Source organism: Neofelis nebulosa, chromosome 1 (assembly GCF_028018385.1).
Source record: "Neofelis nebulosa isolate mNeoNeb1 chromosome 1, mNeoNeb1.pri, whole genome shotgun sequence".
Lineage (NCBI taxonomy): Eukaryota > Metazoa > Chordata > Mammalia > Carnivora > Felidae > Neofelis > Neofelis nebulosa.
Window position 1 is genome coordinate 103,704,357 of NC_080782.1, and position 15,245 is coordinate 103,719,601.

Sequence of the window (15,245 nt, forward strand, 5' to 3'; positions counted from 1 at the left end):
TGCTCAGGTTCTGCCTCTGTCTGCGCTCTGCCAACAGCTCCCAGCGTGGTCCCTCGAGGCATGCCGTGTACTTCTTCCAGGTTCTGTGAGTAATACACTTGTCCATTTCAATTTCTCTCGTGGTCTGTTGTTGAATCACAGCTCACCATCCAGCACATTGTGCTCCACTTAACAAATATTAATTTCACAAAGTCTTAATGCCTGCACGGCACTGGGTTAGATCCACCTCCTATATGCCCTTCCTATACTTCTTTGTGGACCTTATCACATGTAAACATTTATATCATTTTTTGGCAATTACTTATCACCCACCTCCCTAAGATGTTAATAAGCTCTCTGAGGTCAAAGACAATGTCTACCTGGGGCGCCTGGGTGGCGCAGTCGGTTAAGCGTCCGACTTCAGCCAGGTCACGATCTCGCGGTCCGTGAGTTCGAGCCCCGCGTCAGGCTCTGGGCTGATGGCTCAGAGCCTGGAGCCTGTTTCCGATTCTGTGTCTCCCTCTCTCTCTGCCCCTCCCCCGTTCATGCTCTGTCTCTCTCTGTCCCAAAAATAAATAAAAAACGTTGAAAAAAAAAATTAAAAAAAAAAAAAAAAAAAAAAAAAAAAAAAAAAAGACAATGTCTACCTTATTATCTTGAATACCTGTAACAGTGTCTGGCACATAACCGGTGCTTGATGGATGTTTGTTAAAGAAATGAGAAAGCTGTCTCTCCAGTCTTTCTAGGCTACAACGGAAAAGCTGATGTTCTAGCTTAGAAATGCAGCTCTACAGTTCAAAGAACTGAACCCTAAAACAGCAGCTCAGGAACCAATGGACTGTGGTCAGATCTGGCAAGCTTAACTCTTAGAAAAAATAATTAAACTTTCTCTTAAATGGACAAACAGGCAACAGTGAATCCTGGAAAGAAACAACGGCCTCTGTTTCACCTGCAGTGCAGATCGGCACCTCCAAGATCCTCAGCTGAGACCTCTTCTCCAGTCGCGGCTTTAACCTACAGCAGCGATAAAAGTCAGGGGTGAGTTTTGCCCATTGGAGAAATACGAATGCTTACCTACCATGCAAGTCTTCTAACCTGACTATGGCTAACACTCTTTCTTCCACAGAGCTAAGATTCTGTTTTCTTATTCCACCCACCTAGCAAACCTGCATAAAATGGTCTCTAGTCTACAGATGAAAAATCTGAACCCAGAGTCACCAGAGAATTTCCTCACAGCCCCTGAGCAAGTGAAAGAACCTGAGTTGAATCAAGGTATTTCTGGCCTGAGAAAGCCCACTCTCCTTCTCCTAACCTATGCATGTCAAAGCATTTGTGTCTGTGCATATGCTGTTCCCACTACCTGGGCTCCCTGCTCTCTGTCACGTACCTGAAGAATCCCCCTTCATTCTTTAGACCCCAGCTGCTCTACGTGGATTCTCCTGACCTGCCCAGGCCTCTTCATCATTAAGGAGTCTCCACAGCAATTAAAAGAATAATGCTTGTTCATCTGTGGTCCAAGAATACTCCACATACACCTCCAACAGGGCACCTATCAGATCGTATGTCAATAATCTGCACATGTCTCTATTGTCTCCTCTATACTGTGAGTTCCTTGATAACAGGAACTGTGATGTATTTGTCTTTGAATGCTCAATAAATTTAATGAATTAATGCCATTTTTGGCTATCCTGAAAAATTCCAGTAATTATCACAAACTCTTAAAGGTACAATACCTTTAAGATGGCAAAAAAAAAAAGTCTCTAAGATTAACCATATCTAAGATTCAGCAGAATATGACCAAAAAGAAAGAAACTCAAGTAATAAATTACGAATGACTTAATTACAGCCTGAGAAATTCTAACAGAAAAAAAAAAAAAAAAGAAAAATTATTTAGTGCTAAACGCCAACCTGATCCCTTAGGAATTGCTTATTGATTCCTACCTGTTTGGGTTGACTGATTTCTTTTTCTTCAAACAGAAACATGTTTTTATTAGAATAACGAATATTTATCTAAACTGCAATGTAGCAAGGACTTACTCCCTACCTCAGAAGCTCTGTCTTGGCTTAGCCAGTTAAGCATCTGACTCTTGGTATTGGCTCAGGTCATGATCTCACAGTTTGTGGGATCGGGCCCTGTGTCAGGATCTGCAATGATAGCATGGGATTCTCTCTCTTCCTCTCCCTCTGCCTCACCCTGTTCATGCTCCCACACTATCTCTCTCTCAAAATAAATAAATAAACATTAAAAAAAAAAATCTCTGTCTTAAATAAAATATTATTGCACAGGGAAAAGTAACTAAAATTTTCACCTCCAATTATTCCACCCACAGGACTAAATTCTTGGTTCTCTTCTTCCCAAAATATTCATTGTAAAATAGCATTCAGCCCAGACAATAACTAATTATAAGAGGTGTCTGGATATTTAAAGTTGCAAAAAAGGAATAAACAGCCATTATGCTCTATTTACTTATTTCCAGGGTTCTGACTAATATCAACTGATAAAATAAGGATTCGTCATTGGTTAATATTTACTGAACACCCACCCACAACATGTCAGATACTGTGACAGGTGCAAAGATGATAAAAATCAAAAACAGCTCAATCTACTAAACATTAAGTTCAGAAGACGGAAGAACAAAAAGATCCTTCAAAAATTGGTCTTATTATTATGCATTTTTCCAGCCACTTTAAGTGACTAAAAGCTATAGCAACGCAACCCCACATTATGCACAAAATCTTTTTCAATTTTCAATAAAACAAGTGTCAAAATTTAGAACCCTGAAGCGGATGAGGCTGCTGCTGCTTTTTTTTTTTTTTTTTTTTAACCTGTAACCATGTCTTTCAGGGGGACACTACAGAACAGAGTCAAGTTGTCTAAGAGAACTGCTGACTTTGGCTGCCTCATTGCTCCTGGCTGAGGCACAGGGTAAATCTGAACCCACCGACTGGAGGACACTGCAACTGCACATTAGAAAAAGCTTTCTCTTGAAAACAGCTAGTGTTCTTCCATTATTCTCATGCTGCCTACAGTCCCCAAAAGGTGTCAGTCCCATCTTTACTCATTCTTTAAGGAAAAACAATATGAACTACTGAAAGTGTATACCCTTCACTAGACAAAGGTAAATTTTGAATGAATTCTCTCCTCTCATTACCCAACGACAGGTATCATATATAACTAGAAAAATATTAAAGAATAATTGATAACAGAAGCCTTTTGAATAATGCCTTCAGACTTTTATTACATATAAAATGGCAGCTCTTCAGGCTTACCTGATCCTCAATAAAATTTATTAAAAATGATCACAACCATTTGGAAAATACACGTTTTTCACATCAAAGCAAGCATAAGCTGTTTTCAACACAGTTTTTTTTTTTAATGTTTTTTTTTAATTTTTTTTAATGTTTATTTATTTTTGAGACAGAGAGAGACAGAGCATGAATGGGGGAGGGCAGAGAGAGAGGGAGACACAGAATCAGAAACAGGCTCCAGGCTCTGAGCTGTCAGCACAGAGCCCGACGCGGGGCTCAAACCCACAGACCGTGAGATCATGACCTGAGCCGAAGTCGGACGCTTAACCAACTGAGCCACCCAGGCGGCCCTCAACATAGTTTTTAAAATAAATTTGTGTTGGGGTGCCTGGGTGGCTCAGTCGGTTAAGCGTCCGACTTCAGCTCAGGTCACGATCTCGCGGTCCGTGGGTTCAAGCCCCGCGTCAGGCTCTGGGCTGATGGCTCAGAGCCTGGAGCTTGCTTCCGATTCTGTGTCTCCCTCTTTCTCTGCCCCTCCCCCGTTCATGCTGTGTCTCTCTCTGTCTCAAAAATAAATAAACGTTAAAAAAAATTAAAAAAAATAAATGAATAAAATAAAAAAATTAAAAAAAATAATAATAAATTTGTGTTACTATTCCAAAACCAAAGATGATTTTTTTTGACAGAATTTTAAAGCAATAAACTTACTCTCTGAGATAGAATTCACATACCACAAAAATCTCACCTGAAGAATAAAATTCAGTGTTTTTTACTGTATTCACAAGAACGTGGAACCATCAACACCACCTAATTCTAGAAGTTTCATCACTCCCTAATGAAAGCCCATAGTCATTACAGACACTCCCCATTCTACCCTCCTCTTGGTCTCTGGCAACAACTAATCTATTTTCTGTCTCTACATATTTGCTTATTCTAAATATTTCATAGAAGCAGAATTACACAATGCTTTTCCTTTTGTGTCTGACATAATGCTTTCATGGTTTATGTTGTAGCATGTGTCAGAACTTACTCCTTTTTATGGCTGAATAATATTCCATTATATGGATATCACAGTTCTAGAATATCCTTGACATTCTTCCTCTTACCTAATAACATTCTTAGATTTCATTTAAATAATGGGACATTTTTCTAAGATGTAGTAATCACCTGTGTCTTCACCTACCCTCCCTTTATCCCTCTGAAGTCTGGGACCAGACTGTGACACAAGCACAGCAGAGTGAAGACAGCATTACTGAACAACACTGGAATGGAGCTGATCAAAGAGGGAATGGGGAAGAGTCTAGGATTATGTAATCCACTCCTCAGTCCTGCATCACAGGCAAGTGACCAGTAATGGTGTGCAGGAGCCCCCTCGCCGAAGGGCCCTGTGCTTTAGGGCTTAATGCTCAGTAGTTACCTACTGAAATTCTAATTTTATTTATTTATTTTTGAGAGAGAGAAAGAGAGAGAAAGAGAGAGAGAGAGAGAGAGAGAGAGAGAGAGATTGAGAATATGCACATGAGCAGGAGAGGGAAGAGGAAGAGAGAATCTTAAGTAGGTCCCATGACCGTGAGATCATGACATCACCTGAAATCAAGATTCAGACACTTAACCAACTGAGCCACCCAGGTGCCCCAGATTTTCTAATTTTATCTTTGAATTTGTGTTCTGTAAATGAACAGTGATGGGGCTTATGTGCTGGGGTTCAGAACTCTTGCCTGGTCTGCCTCCCCCCACCTCGGTGGAAAGGGTTCTTGGCTCCCTGCTTCTCTGCCAACTGATCCCTGGGCACTGGCCTCTGCCCTATCTGCTCTTCCCTGCCCCCGCATGGCAACTGTTACACCTGCCCCCAGTGGGGGCCTGGTATGGGCACAGGGAGGATCAGGGGTCAGGCATGCACCCCCTGGCATCTCAGGGTGGAGCACAGCAGCACCGGCACGATCCTGGGCTGGCAGTGCTGAGGTGTATTCTCTAGCAGATGACTCAGTGGAGGTGGGAGCTAGGGGACAGCCTTTTGCCTCCGCCCATTTGGATACCAAGCACATCCTAGAGCAGAGGCTGTATACCCTTGGAGGTCATATGTCCATCAGGAGTTGAATGGTGGGCCCACTGGAAGCACGAGTGCCAGGGAAAGGGTGTATTCCATGTTGGAGAGAACATGTCCTTAAATAGCAAATAAAAAACACCGTGACAGATAAAGGTATGACAGAAGGAAAATGTTTTATATTTTAGTACCTTTAACAGTATTTTTTTCTTCCTTTTTGAACAAGGGGTCCTGTATCTTCATTTTGCACTGAGGTCTGCAAATTATATAGGTGGCCCAACAAGTGATTCATAAAGATTGCTAGTATTAGAAATTTAGAGCACCTCTCATAGCTATTCTACATTGTTCCTTTTTATAAAAACTTGACCTTTTTGGGGGCGCCTGGGTGGCGCAGTCGGTTAAGCGTCCGACTTCAGCCAGGTCACGATCTCACGGTCCGTGAGTTTGAGCCCCGCGTCAGGCTCTGGGCTGATGGCTCAGAGCCTGGAGCCTGTTTCCGATTCTGTGTCTCCCTCTCTCTCTGTCCCTCCCCTTTCATGCTCTCTCTCTGTCCCAAAAATAAATAAACGTTGAAAAAAAAAAAATTAAAAAAAAAAAACAACCTTTTTGAAAAGTAATATTTTCACAAGGCTCAGAGAGCTAAAGATCTCAAAATGTTTATGTGCAGAAAAAAAAAGTCAAAAGTGTCTCTCCCACCCCATTCCATCTCCTCTGCATTTAAACCATGTTTACTGTATCTTTTCTAGAGTTTCTATATGCATACACATTATATGCATATACATGCATTATATATATGCATAAATGTATAATTTCCCCATTTTACGAAAAAGTGGACATATGTGCAAGCACCTTGCTATTTTTTTTTCTCCTAACAATTTATCGGCTTGTTGTTGACCCTGAGTCAAACAGTACTGCAACTTATGTAAAAGAAAAAATAAGTAAGGCACCTGGTGGCTCGGTCAGTTATATCTCTGACTCCTGATTTGGGCTCAGGTCATGATATCACGGTTTGTGAGTTTGAGCCACTTGTCAGGCTCCACGCTGACAATATGGAGCCTGTATGGGATTCTCTCTCTCTCCCTAGATCTCTCTGCCCCTTCCCCACTCTCTCTCTAAAAAAAAGTGTGCTCAAGAAATTCATGTTGACTGAATTGACTCAAAAAAAAAAAAAAAAAAGAAAAAAAGAAGTAAGTTTATTTCATCAGCCATTCAACAAATGATCCTGTGCCAATTGTGGATCCACATACAAAACAATGTCAGACTCCTTCCTTAAATCCTACCCACATGAACTCAAAATGGATTACAAACCTAAAAGAGCTAACACTATAAAACTGAGAAGAAACTGAAGTATTAAATCTCCATAATCTTGCAATATAGGCAAAGCCATCACATATATGACACCAAGAGCACAAGCAAAAAGAGAAAAGCAATACATAAAGTGGACTTGATCAAAATTAAAACTGTGCATGCTTCAAAGGAAGATACCATTAAGAAAGTGAAGACAATCCATAGAGAGAAAATATGTGCAAATCACATATCTGAAAAGAGACTTGTATACCGAACATATCAAGAATTCTTACAACTCAATAAAGACAACCCAATTTTACAAATGGGCAAAGGATCTTGGGGCGCCTGGGTCGCTCAGCTGGTTAAGCGTCCAAATGTTGATTTCAGCTCAGGTCATGATCTCACGGTTCATGAGTTCAAGCCCCACTTTGGACTCTGAGCTGACAGGGCAGAGCCTGCTTGGATTCTCTCTCTGCCCTTCCCCCACGTGCATGTTCTCTCTCTCAAAATAAACTTAAAAAAAAAATAATAAAAGAATGGGCAAAGGATCTGAATAGACATTTCTCCAAAGAAGATACACAAATGACCAGCAAGTACATGAATGATGTTCAATATCATTAACCATTAGAGAAATGCAAATCAAAACCTCAATGAGGTACCATCCACTAGGATGGCTATCATCAAACACATACACAATAACAACTGTTGGCAAGGAAATGTAAAAATCAGAACCCTTACACACTGTTGCCAGGCATATAAAATATGCTCTGGACAGGTTGGTATTTCCTCAAAATGTTAACCTCAGAGTTACCATGTGACCTAGCAACTGTACTCACAGGTATATAACCACTATAAAGGGAAACATATCCATACAAAAACCTGGATGTGGGGGTGCCCGTGTGGCTCAGTCAGTTAAGTGTCTGACTCTTGATTTCAGCTCAGGTCATAATCTCATAGTTCGTGGGCTGGAGCCCTGTGTCGGGCTCCATGCTGACAGCACACAGCCTGCTCAGGATTCTCTCTGTCCCTCTCTGCCCCTCCTCTGCTCATATGTGTGTATGTGCTCACGCTCGCTCTCTCTCTTTCTCAAAATAAGTAAATAAACTTAAAAGAAGCTGGATGTGAATGTGCACGGCAGCATTATTCATAATACGCAAAAACTGGAAACAACCCACATGACTATCAGCTGATAAATGGATAAACAAAATGCAGCCTATCCATACAATGAAATATTATTCAGCAATAAAAAGAAATGATTTCTCAAAAAATTAAACACAAAATTATCACATGCTCCGGCAATTCCACTTCTGAGCATATACCCAAAAGAAATGAAAGCATGAAACTCAAATATATTTGTATACTCATGTTCACAGTAGCACTATTCACCACACCCTCAAGTGGAAGCAACCCAAAAGTCCACTGATGGATGACTGAATAAACAAAATGGTATATACATGCAATGGACTATTACTCAGCCTTAAAAAGGAAGTTCTGACATATGCAACAACATAGTGAATCTTGAGGACCTTATCCTAAGTAAAATATGCCAATCACAAAAGGATACATACTGTATGACTGTACTTGTACAAGGTACCTACAGCAGTAAAACTCATAGAAAAAGTAGAATTGGAGTAGCCAGGGACAGTGGAGGTTGGGGAGAATGGGGAGTTAGTGTTTAATGGGTACAGATTTTCAGTTAGAGCAGATGAGATACTGCTGGAGGTGGATGGGGGTGATGGTTGCACAACAAAGTGAATACACTTAACGCCACAAAACTGTGTCTTTAAAAATGGTTAGAATGGTAAAATTCATATTATGTATATTTTACTTCAATCAATCAAACAATCAATCAATCAATCAATCAATCAATCAAAACTATGTTCTTACCAACGGGGGTCCTCCCAAGAAAATGGTGCCCTGCTTGCGTACAATGATGTTTTCATCAGCCATTGCAGGCACATAAGCACCACCTGCCGTACAGGAGCCCATGACCACTGCTATCTGCAATCCAAGCAGACAAGAAACCCCTGAGGTAAGGCTCAAACAGTTAATTATAGTCTCTGGATCTACACTTCCATAAATGTTGCAGTACCAGGAGATATTACTAGCTGGTCCCTATAGTTCTTTTTAAAAATGGTCCTCCGAATGTTTGGAATAGTTTCTTAACTACTTCTATCAAAGCATTTTGAAGGGCTTAGATCACATTTTTTACAAAATTTATGGACAGTCTCCCTGTGAGAGAGAAGACTGGCCATTTAGACCATTAGCCTGATCGACTTAATTGAGAGGAGAACCTCCACAAGCCACCCAAAGATTAGCAAAACTGTGTTGAAACTAATAATGTCTTCTCAACAACTACCACTTACCTCACTGGAATACTGAAATAATTCTCCAAGTGAGTGTTAATATTTGTGTAACACTGAATATGGTACGTTCTAAATATAAAACTAATGTTAGCATCAAAGTTGAAAATCTTGCTCAAAAGAAAGTCAATTGTGTAGAACCTGGGTGATGTGTACCTGAGTATTCGCAGTATTATTTTCTCTACTTTTATGGGTATTTAAAATTTTCAATAATAAAGCTTTAAAAACAACTCTTGCTTACAGATTAATAAGACACAAAGAATAATAAATATGGGTTTGGCTGATTATGTCTAAGTCGGCATAAATAATATCAGAGAAAATTTTTAAAAGTATGTAATGGCTATTTTCTTAAATTACCATATGAAAGCAGTTTTTGCTACTAATTCCAATATCCATTCTAGCAGTTTTCTTACAGTCATACAAATACTCACTTTGAAATGAAAATGCTACACTAGTATCAATCCAAAGATGCAAGACAGCACGAGTTAACATTTTTCCATCTAAATGGCAGTCACAAAAAGTATTTTTCCCTATTTCATGTATGTTATTAAAAATGGCTGCAAAATCGCACTGCCAACATATTACAAGTATTTATCACGCATTGTGTTTGCTTATCAATCAGAAGTTTATTTTCGAAGTATCTATGGCTAGAAAAGTTCTTGAACAAGGAAAGAAGCACCGGAAACATTCATTGTGACAGTGTTCAAGAAAACGAAGATAGCAAATAACCAACACATCCATCGACACAGCATTTTGAACCAATACACCAACTGTCAATAAGTAAGTTCTTAAAAAATCTGAGGGAAAAAAACAAATGATCTTAACACTTCATAAATCCGTATGGAGGGTACATGAGTATTCCATTCTGTTACTGAACTATTCTCTGTTCTTTCTGCATTTTTGAAATATTTTATGGGTTTTTAAGGTTCTATCAGGAGTAAAGGACACGATTTCACCTCATCAGCCTGTTCTCTGTACACGAACAGCAGATACAGTTTAAACTATTTCAGTACCAAAAAATAAAAGTCAAGGAAGTAGAGAAGAGTCACAGTGAAATAAAAATCTAAAAAGGGACAAATTTCAAAGCCCTGAAGAACTAAACAGGCATAGCAGGGTTCCATGAAAACAAACTGAAAGCAAAAGAAAGCAATAGCAACTGTCAGCAAATATTCAGAGACCAAGGATGGGAGGCAGGGTGGCTGGTAAACAAGGAAAGAAGAATCTGTTTGTCAAAAGGTAGTAAGATAAAAATGAGGGAAATGAAGCTGAATGCCATCATGCCATCTCAGGGGGAGAAAAGACCTATCAGTTTGGTAGAAAAGTTTCACAAGTGAATCGCTAACAAATTACTAGTGCATCTATGCTAGGGAATTCTGCCATATTCCTAAGGGCACTTCAGATGCGGTTTTTTCCAAAGCATTTCCAAAGCCAAGGAAACCAACAATCCACTTCTCTTACACGAACTGATAATGGCCTCCACCGATCCCTGACTCTTGGTATCCGCGTCCTATATAATCTGGTAACATGCTTCTAATACATAGATTATAGCAAATGTCACTCCTATGATCAAGTTATGAGAGACTCTGTCTTCCACCTTGCTGGCTCCCTCTCTTGCCCACCTGCCTGTTCATCCTAATGCATCTAGCTGACATGTGGTAACTTACTCTACGGATGCCCACTTGGGAAGGAACCTAGACATGCTTCTGGCCAACAACTTACAAGAAAATGAGTGAGACCTGCAGAGAACTAAATCATACCAACAACCACGTGAGCAAGCCGGGGCAGACCCTTACTAATGGAGACTGAAGAGGACTGCAGCCACATGAGACCCAGAGCTAGGGGATCCGGCTCAGCTGTGCTCAGAGTTGTGCCCCATAGCAACTGTGAGGTAAAAAAAGGTGCTTTCAACTACCAAGTTTTGGGGTACTCTGTTCTGCAGCAATGGATAACTATCACAGAGATCAAAAAGCATCTAAAGTAACTACAACTGAAGCACATCTGAAGCCTTGGGACGGTCTTTGCTTAGAAGTACTTTGCTGCTGGTGCACCTGGGTGGCTCAGTCGGTTGAGCGTCTGACTTGAGCTCAGGTCATGATCTCACAGTTCATGAGTTCGAGCCCCACATAGGGCTCTATGCTGACAGGTCAGAACCTGGAGCCTGCTTCAGACCCTGTGTCTCCCTCTCTCTCTGTTCCCCGCCCCCCCGCCCACCTTGTGCTCTGTCTCTGCCTCTCAAACATGAATAAACTTCAGCTCAGGTCATGAGTTCGAGCCCCCCATCAGGCTCTGGGCTGACCAGTCAGAGCCTGGAGTCTGCTTCAGATTCTGTCTCCCTCGCTCTCTGCCATTCCCCCACCCACGCTCTGTCTCTGCCTCTCAAACATGAATAAACATCAAAAACAAAACAAGGGGCGCCTGGGTGGCTCAGTGGGTTAAGCGTCCGACTTCAGCCAGGTCACGATCTCGCGGTCCGTGAGTTCGAGCCCTGCGTCGGGCTCTGGGCTGATGGCTCAGAGCCTGGAGCCTGTTTCCGATTCTGTGTCTCCCTCTCTCTCTGCCCCTCCCCCGTTCATGCTCTGTCTCTCTCTGTCCCAAAAATAAATAAAAAACGTTGGAAAAAAAAAAAAACAAACCAGAAAATACTTAAAAAAAAAAGTTCTTTGTTGTTGCTGCCCTTCAGTAAACCATTCCCCTATTGCAGAAATGGGAGACAGTCCATGAACAGAATGCTATACCATCCCAGAGAGTAATGAAAAACCAAAAGACATGGGTAAACATTGAAACCATTTTGCTAAATGAAAGAAACCACTTATTATATGATCTCTTTCACATGAAATGAATAATAGGCAAATCATAGAGTCAGATGAGTGCTTGCGAGGGGCTGGAGAGACTGGATTGAAATAAGCAGTGACTGTTAATGGATATGGCATTTCCTCCTGGAGTGATGAAAATGTACTAGAATTGCCTCAACTCAGGGAATATCCTAAAAACCACTGAACTGTACATATTAAATGGGTGAATTGTATGGTATGTGAATTAGATCTTAATAAAGCTATTATAAAATTTTTTAAAAAAGAGCTGGAATTATTAAGTATATAAGAATCAAAATTCTCAAATTTTATCAATAAGAAACAGGCTGGGGTGCCTGGGTAGGTCAGTCGGTTAAGTGTCCCACTCTTGGTTTCAGCTCAGGTCATGATCTCATGGTTTGTGGGTTTGAGCCCCATGTTGGGTTCTGTGCCAACAGTGTGGAGCCATCTTGTGATTTTCTCTCTCTCTCCCTCTCTGCTCCTCCCCTGCTCACGTGCTCTCTTTCTCTCTCAAAATAAATAAATGTAAAAAAAAAAAAAAAAAGAAACAGGCCACGCTAGTCACAAGTATCTCATAGACCTTAAACTTAGCATCTCTAAAGCAAATTCTGATAAAAGAAAAATTAAATAAAAGAACCTAGATTAGAGAAGTCACCACCGTTGCAGAATGTCCTCTTCTCATCGTTTAATTCTAAGCCATTCGCTTACTTGCAGAACAGGGTGAATGTCCATCAAAAAGAGCCCTGCCACTGCATCTGCTCCTTCTTCTCACAAAGCACAGGAACCCCAGGGCCAAACAGCTCTAACGGCTTTCCCTGTCCCAAAGCATTTGTCTGTGGTACAACAAGGATCTCACGCTGAACCATGCTGGACAAATGATGTAGACCCCAAGGAAGAAAATTCTGCTGCTTTCTCTATTAAGAGGACATTAAAAGGACATAAGTAAGAGGTGTGAACATAACGTATACTGAGCACACTCAGGGTATAGGCTTGTGTTGGGGGCACAACACATGCACCAAATCAGGGGAGACATTAGAGTGACTCTCATGTGCATCAGAACACAGGACAACTCCCAAGAACTCCACTGAGAGGCTACAGTCCACCAAGTCACCCATGAGGTGGGCTTCCTGCAATGTGGACAAGCCAAGAGGTCTCTCCCACAGGGTGAGGAGGTCCATGGTGACTCAAGACTTAAATCAAGACCAAGAAAGCAGCAAGAAGGCTAAGAAGGATGTGTAACTGACTATAACACTGCCTGCCATCACTACCACAGAAGGCACAAACAGAAATTTTGACTAACAGGAAATGAGATTCAGGGCGCCTGGGTGGCTTAGTCAGTTGAGTACCTGACTCTTGATCTCAGCTCAGGTCTTGATCTCAGGATTGTGAGTTCAAGCCTCATGTTGGGCTCTGTGCTGGGCATAAAGCCTATTTAAAAAATAAAAAATAGGGCGCTGGGTGGCTCAGCTGGTAAGGCATCCAACTCTTGATTTTGGCTCAGGTCACGGTTCATGAATTTGAGCCCCACATCGGAGTCAGCGCTGGTGGCAAGAGCCTGCTTAGGCTTCTCTCTCTTTCCCTCTCTCTCTGCCCCTCCCCCACTTGTGTTCTGTCTCTCTCTCTCTCTCCTCCCCTCTCTCAAAATAAACTTAAAAAAGTAGAAATAAAATAAACAAAAAATAAAAAACTCTTTTGAAAAAGGAAATGAGATTCTACAAAACAGAAGTAAGAGTCTGCAAAAACTTCAGACAAAATTTCATTACCCTCCAGGTCTTGCCTAAACAAAGAGAGACTGGTTCTCATTGCACCAAAACCAAATTACATATTGTAGGTCAGCAGGCTGCCCTACAGAAAGGGTCTCTGAGAGAGAGTCAAGAGGTTTTATACCTAATTCTGAAAAGCTGTGTGACCTCTAGACCTCTATCCTTCCACTGAGAAATTGCAGAAGACTATCCAGTTCAAAGGTACATGGTGATAAATGTAATATAACTTACAGGGGGGAAACGTTTCAGTTGCTTGGTAGAAAAGCCATTAAAAGTATAATATGTTTTTAAATCTCTCTTCTTTTTCAATTTCAAGTTAATGTGGAAAGCAAATACTGCCTATATCACATTTTCTTCCTCTACCTACAGAGCCTCCATTTAAAAAATAAAAGACACATGATACTCTATATGGAAAACCCAAAAGATTCCACCAAAAAACTGCTAGAACTGATTCATAAATTCAGCAAAGTTGCAGAATATAAAATCAATGCACAGAAATCGGTTGCATTCCTGTACACCAACAATGAAGCAACAGAAAATAAATCAAGCAATCGATCCCATTTACAGTTGCACCAAAAACCATAAAATACCTAGGAATAAATCTAACCAAAGAGGTGAAAAATCTATACGCTGAAAACTATAGAAAGCTTATAAAAGAAATTGAAGAAGACACAAGAAAATGGAAAAGATTCCATTCTCCTGGATAGGAAGAACAAATATTGTTAAAATGTCAATACAAGCTAAAGCAATCTACATATTCAATGCAATCCCTATCAAAATAACACCAGCATTCTTCACAGAGCCAGAACAAATAATCCTAAAATTTGTATGGAACCAGAAAAGACCCCAAATATCTAAAACAATCTTGAAAAAGAAAACCGAGGCAGAAGGCATCACGATGCCAGACTTCAAGCTATACTACAAAGCTGTAATCATCAAGACAGTATGGTACTGTCACAAGAACAGACACTCAAATCAATGGAATAGAACAGAGAACCCAGAAATGGACCCACAAACATATGGGCAACTAATCTTTGACAAAGCAGGAAAGACTATCCAATGGAATAAAGACAGTCTCTTCAGCAAGTGGTGTTGGGAAAACTGGACAGTGACATGCAGAAGAATGGACCTGGGCCACTTTCTTACACCATACACAAAAATAAACTCAAAGTGGATGAAAAACCTCAATGTAAGACAGGAAGTCATCAAAATCCTCGAGGAGAAAGCAGGCAAAAACCTCTTTGATCTTGGCCACAGCAACTTCTTACTCAATACGTCTCTGGAGGCAACAGAAACAAAAGCAAAAATGAACTATTGGGACCTCATCAAAATAAAAAGCTTCTGCACAGTGAAGGAAACAATCAGCCAAACTAAAAGGCATCTGACAGAATGGGAGAAGATATTTGCAAATGATATATCAGATAACAGGTTAGTATCCAAAATCTACAAAGAACTTATCAAACTCAACACCCAAAAAGCAAATAATCCAGTGAAGAAATGGGCAAAAGACATGAATAGACACTTCTCCAAAGACATCCGGATGGCCAACCGACACATGAAAAAAATGCTCCCTCCACATCAGTCATCATCAGGGAAATACAAATCAAAACCACAATGAGATATACCACCTCACACCTGTCAGAATGGCTAACATTAACAACTCAGGCAATAACAGATGTTGGCGAGGGTGAGGAAAAAGAGGATCTCTTTTGCATTGTTGGTAGGAATGAAAGCTGGTACAGCCACTCTG

At 40.7% G+C, this 15,245-nt stretch overlaps 1 protein-coding gene across 1 annotated transcript in view; it reads right to left on the reverse strand.

Annotated features, from left to right (window-relative positions):
* The window catches only part of MCCC2 (methylcrotonyl-CoA carboxylase subunit 2), a 73,517-nt gene that overhangs the window by 24,831 nt on the left and 33,441 nt on the right, over nucleotides 1-15,245 (reverse strand). Inside the window, exons 7-8 of the mRNA XM_058730133.1 lie at nucleotides 8,447-8,560; nucleotides 929-993 (exon numbers count right to left, since the gene is read on the reverse strand). Of these exons, the coding sequence (XP_058586116.1) occupies nucleotides 929-993; nucleotides 8,447-8,560 (179 nt within the window). The remainder of the gene's footprint in view (nucleotides 1-928; nucleotides 994-8,446; nucleotides 8,561-15,245) is intronic.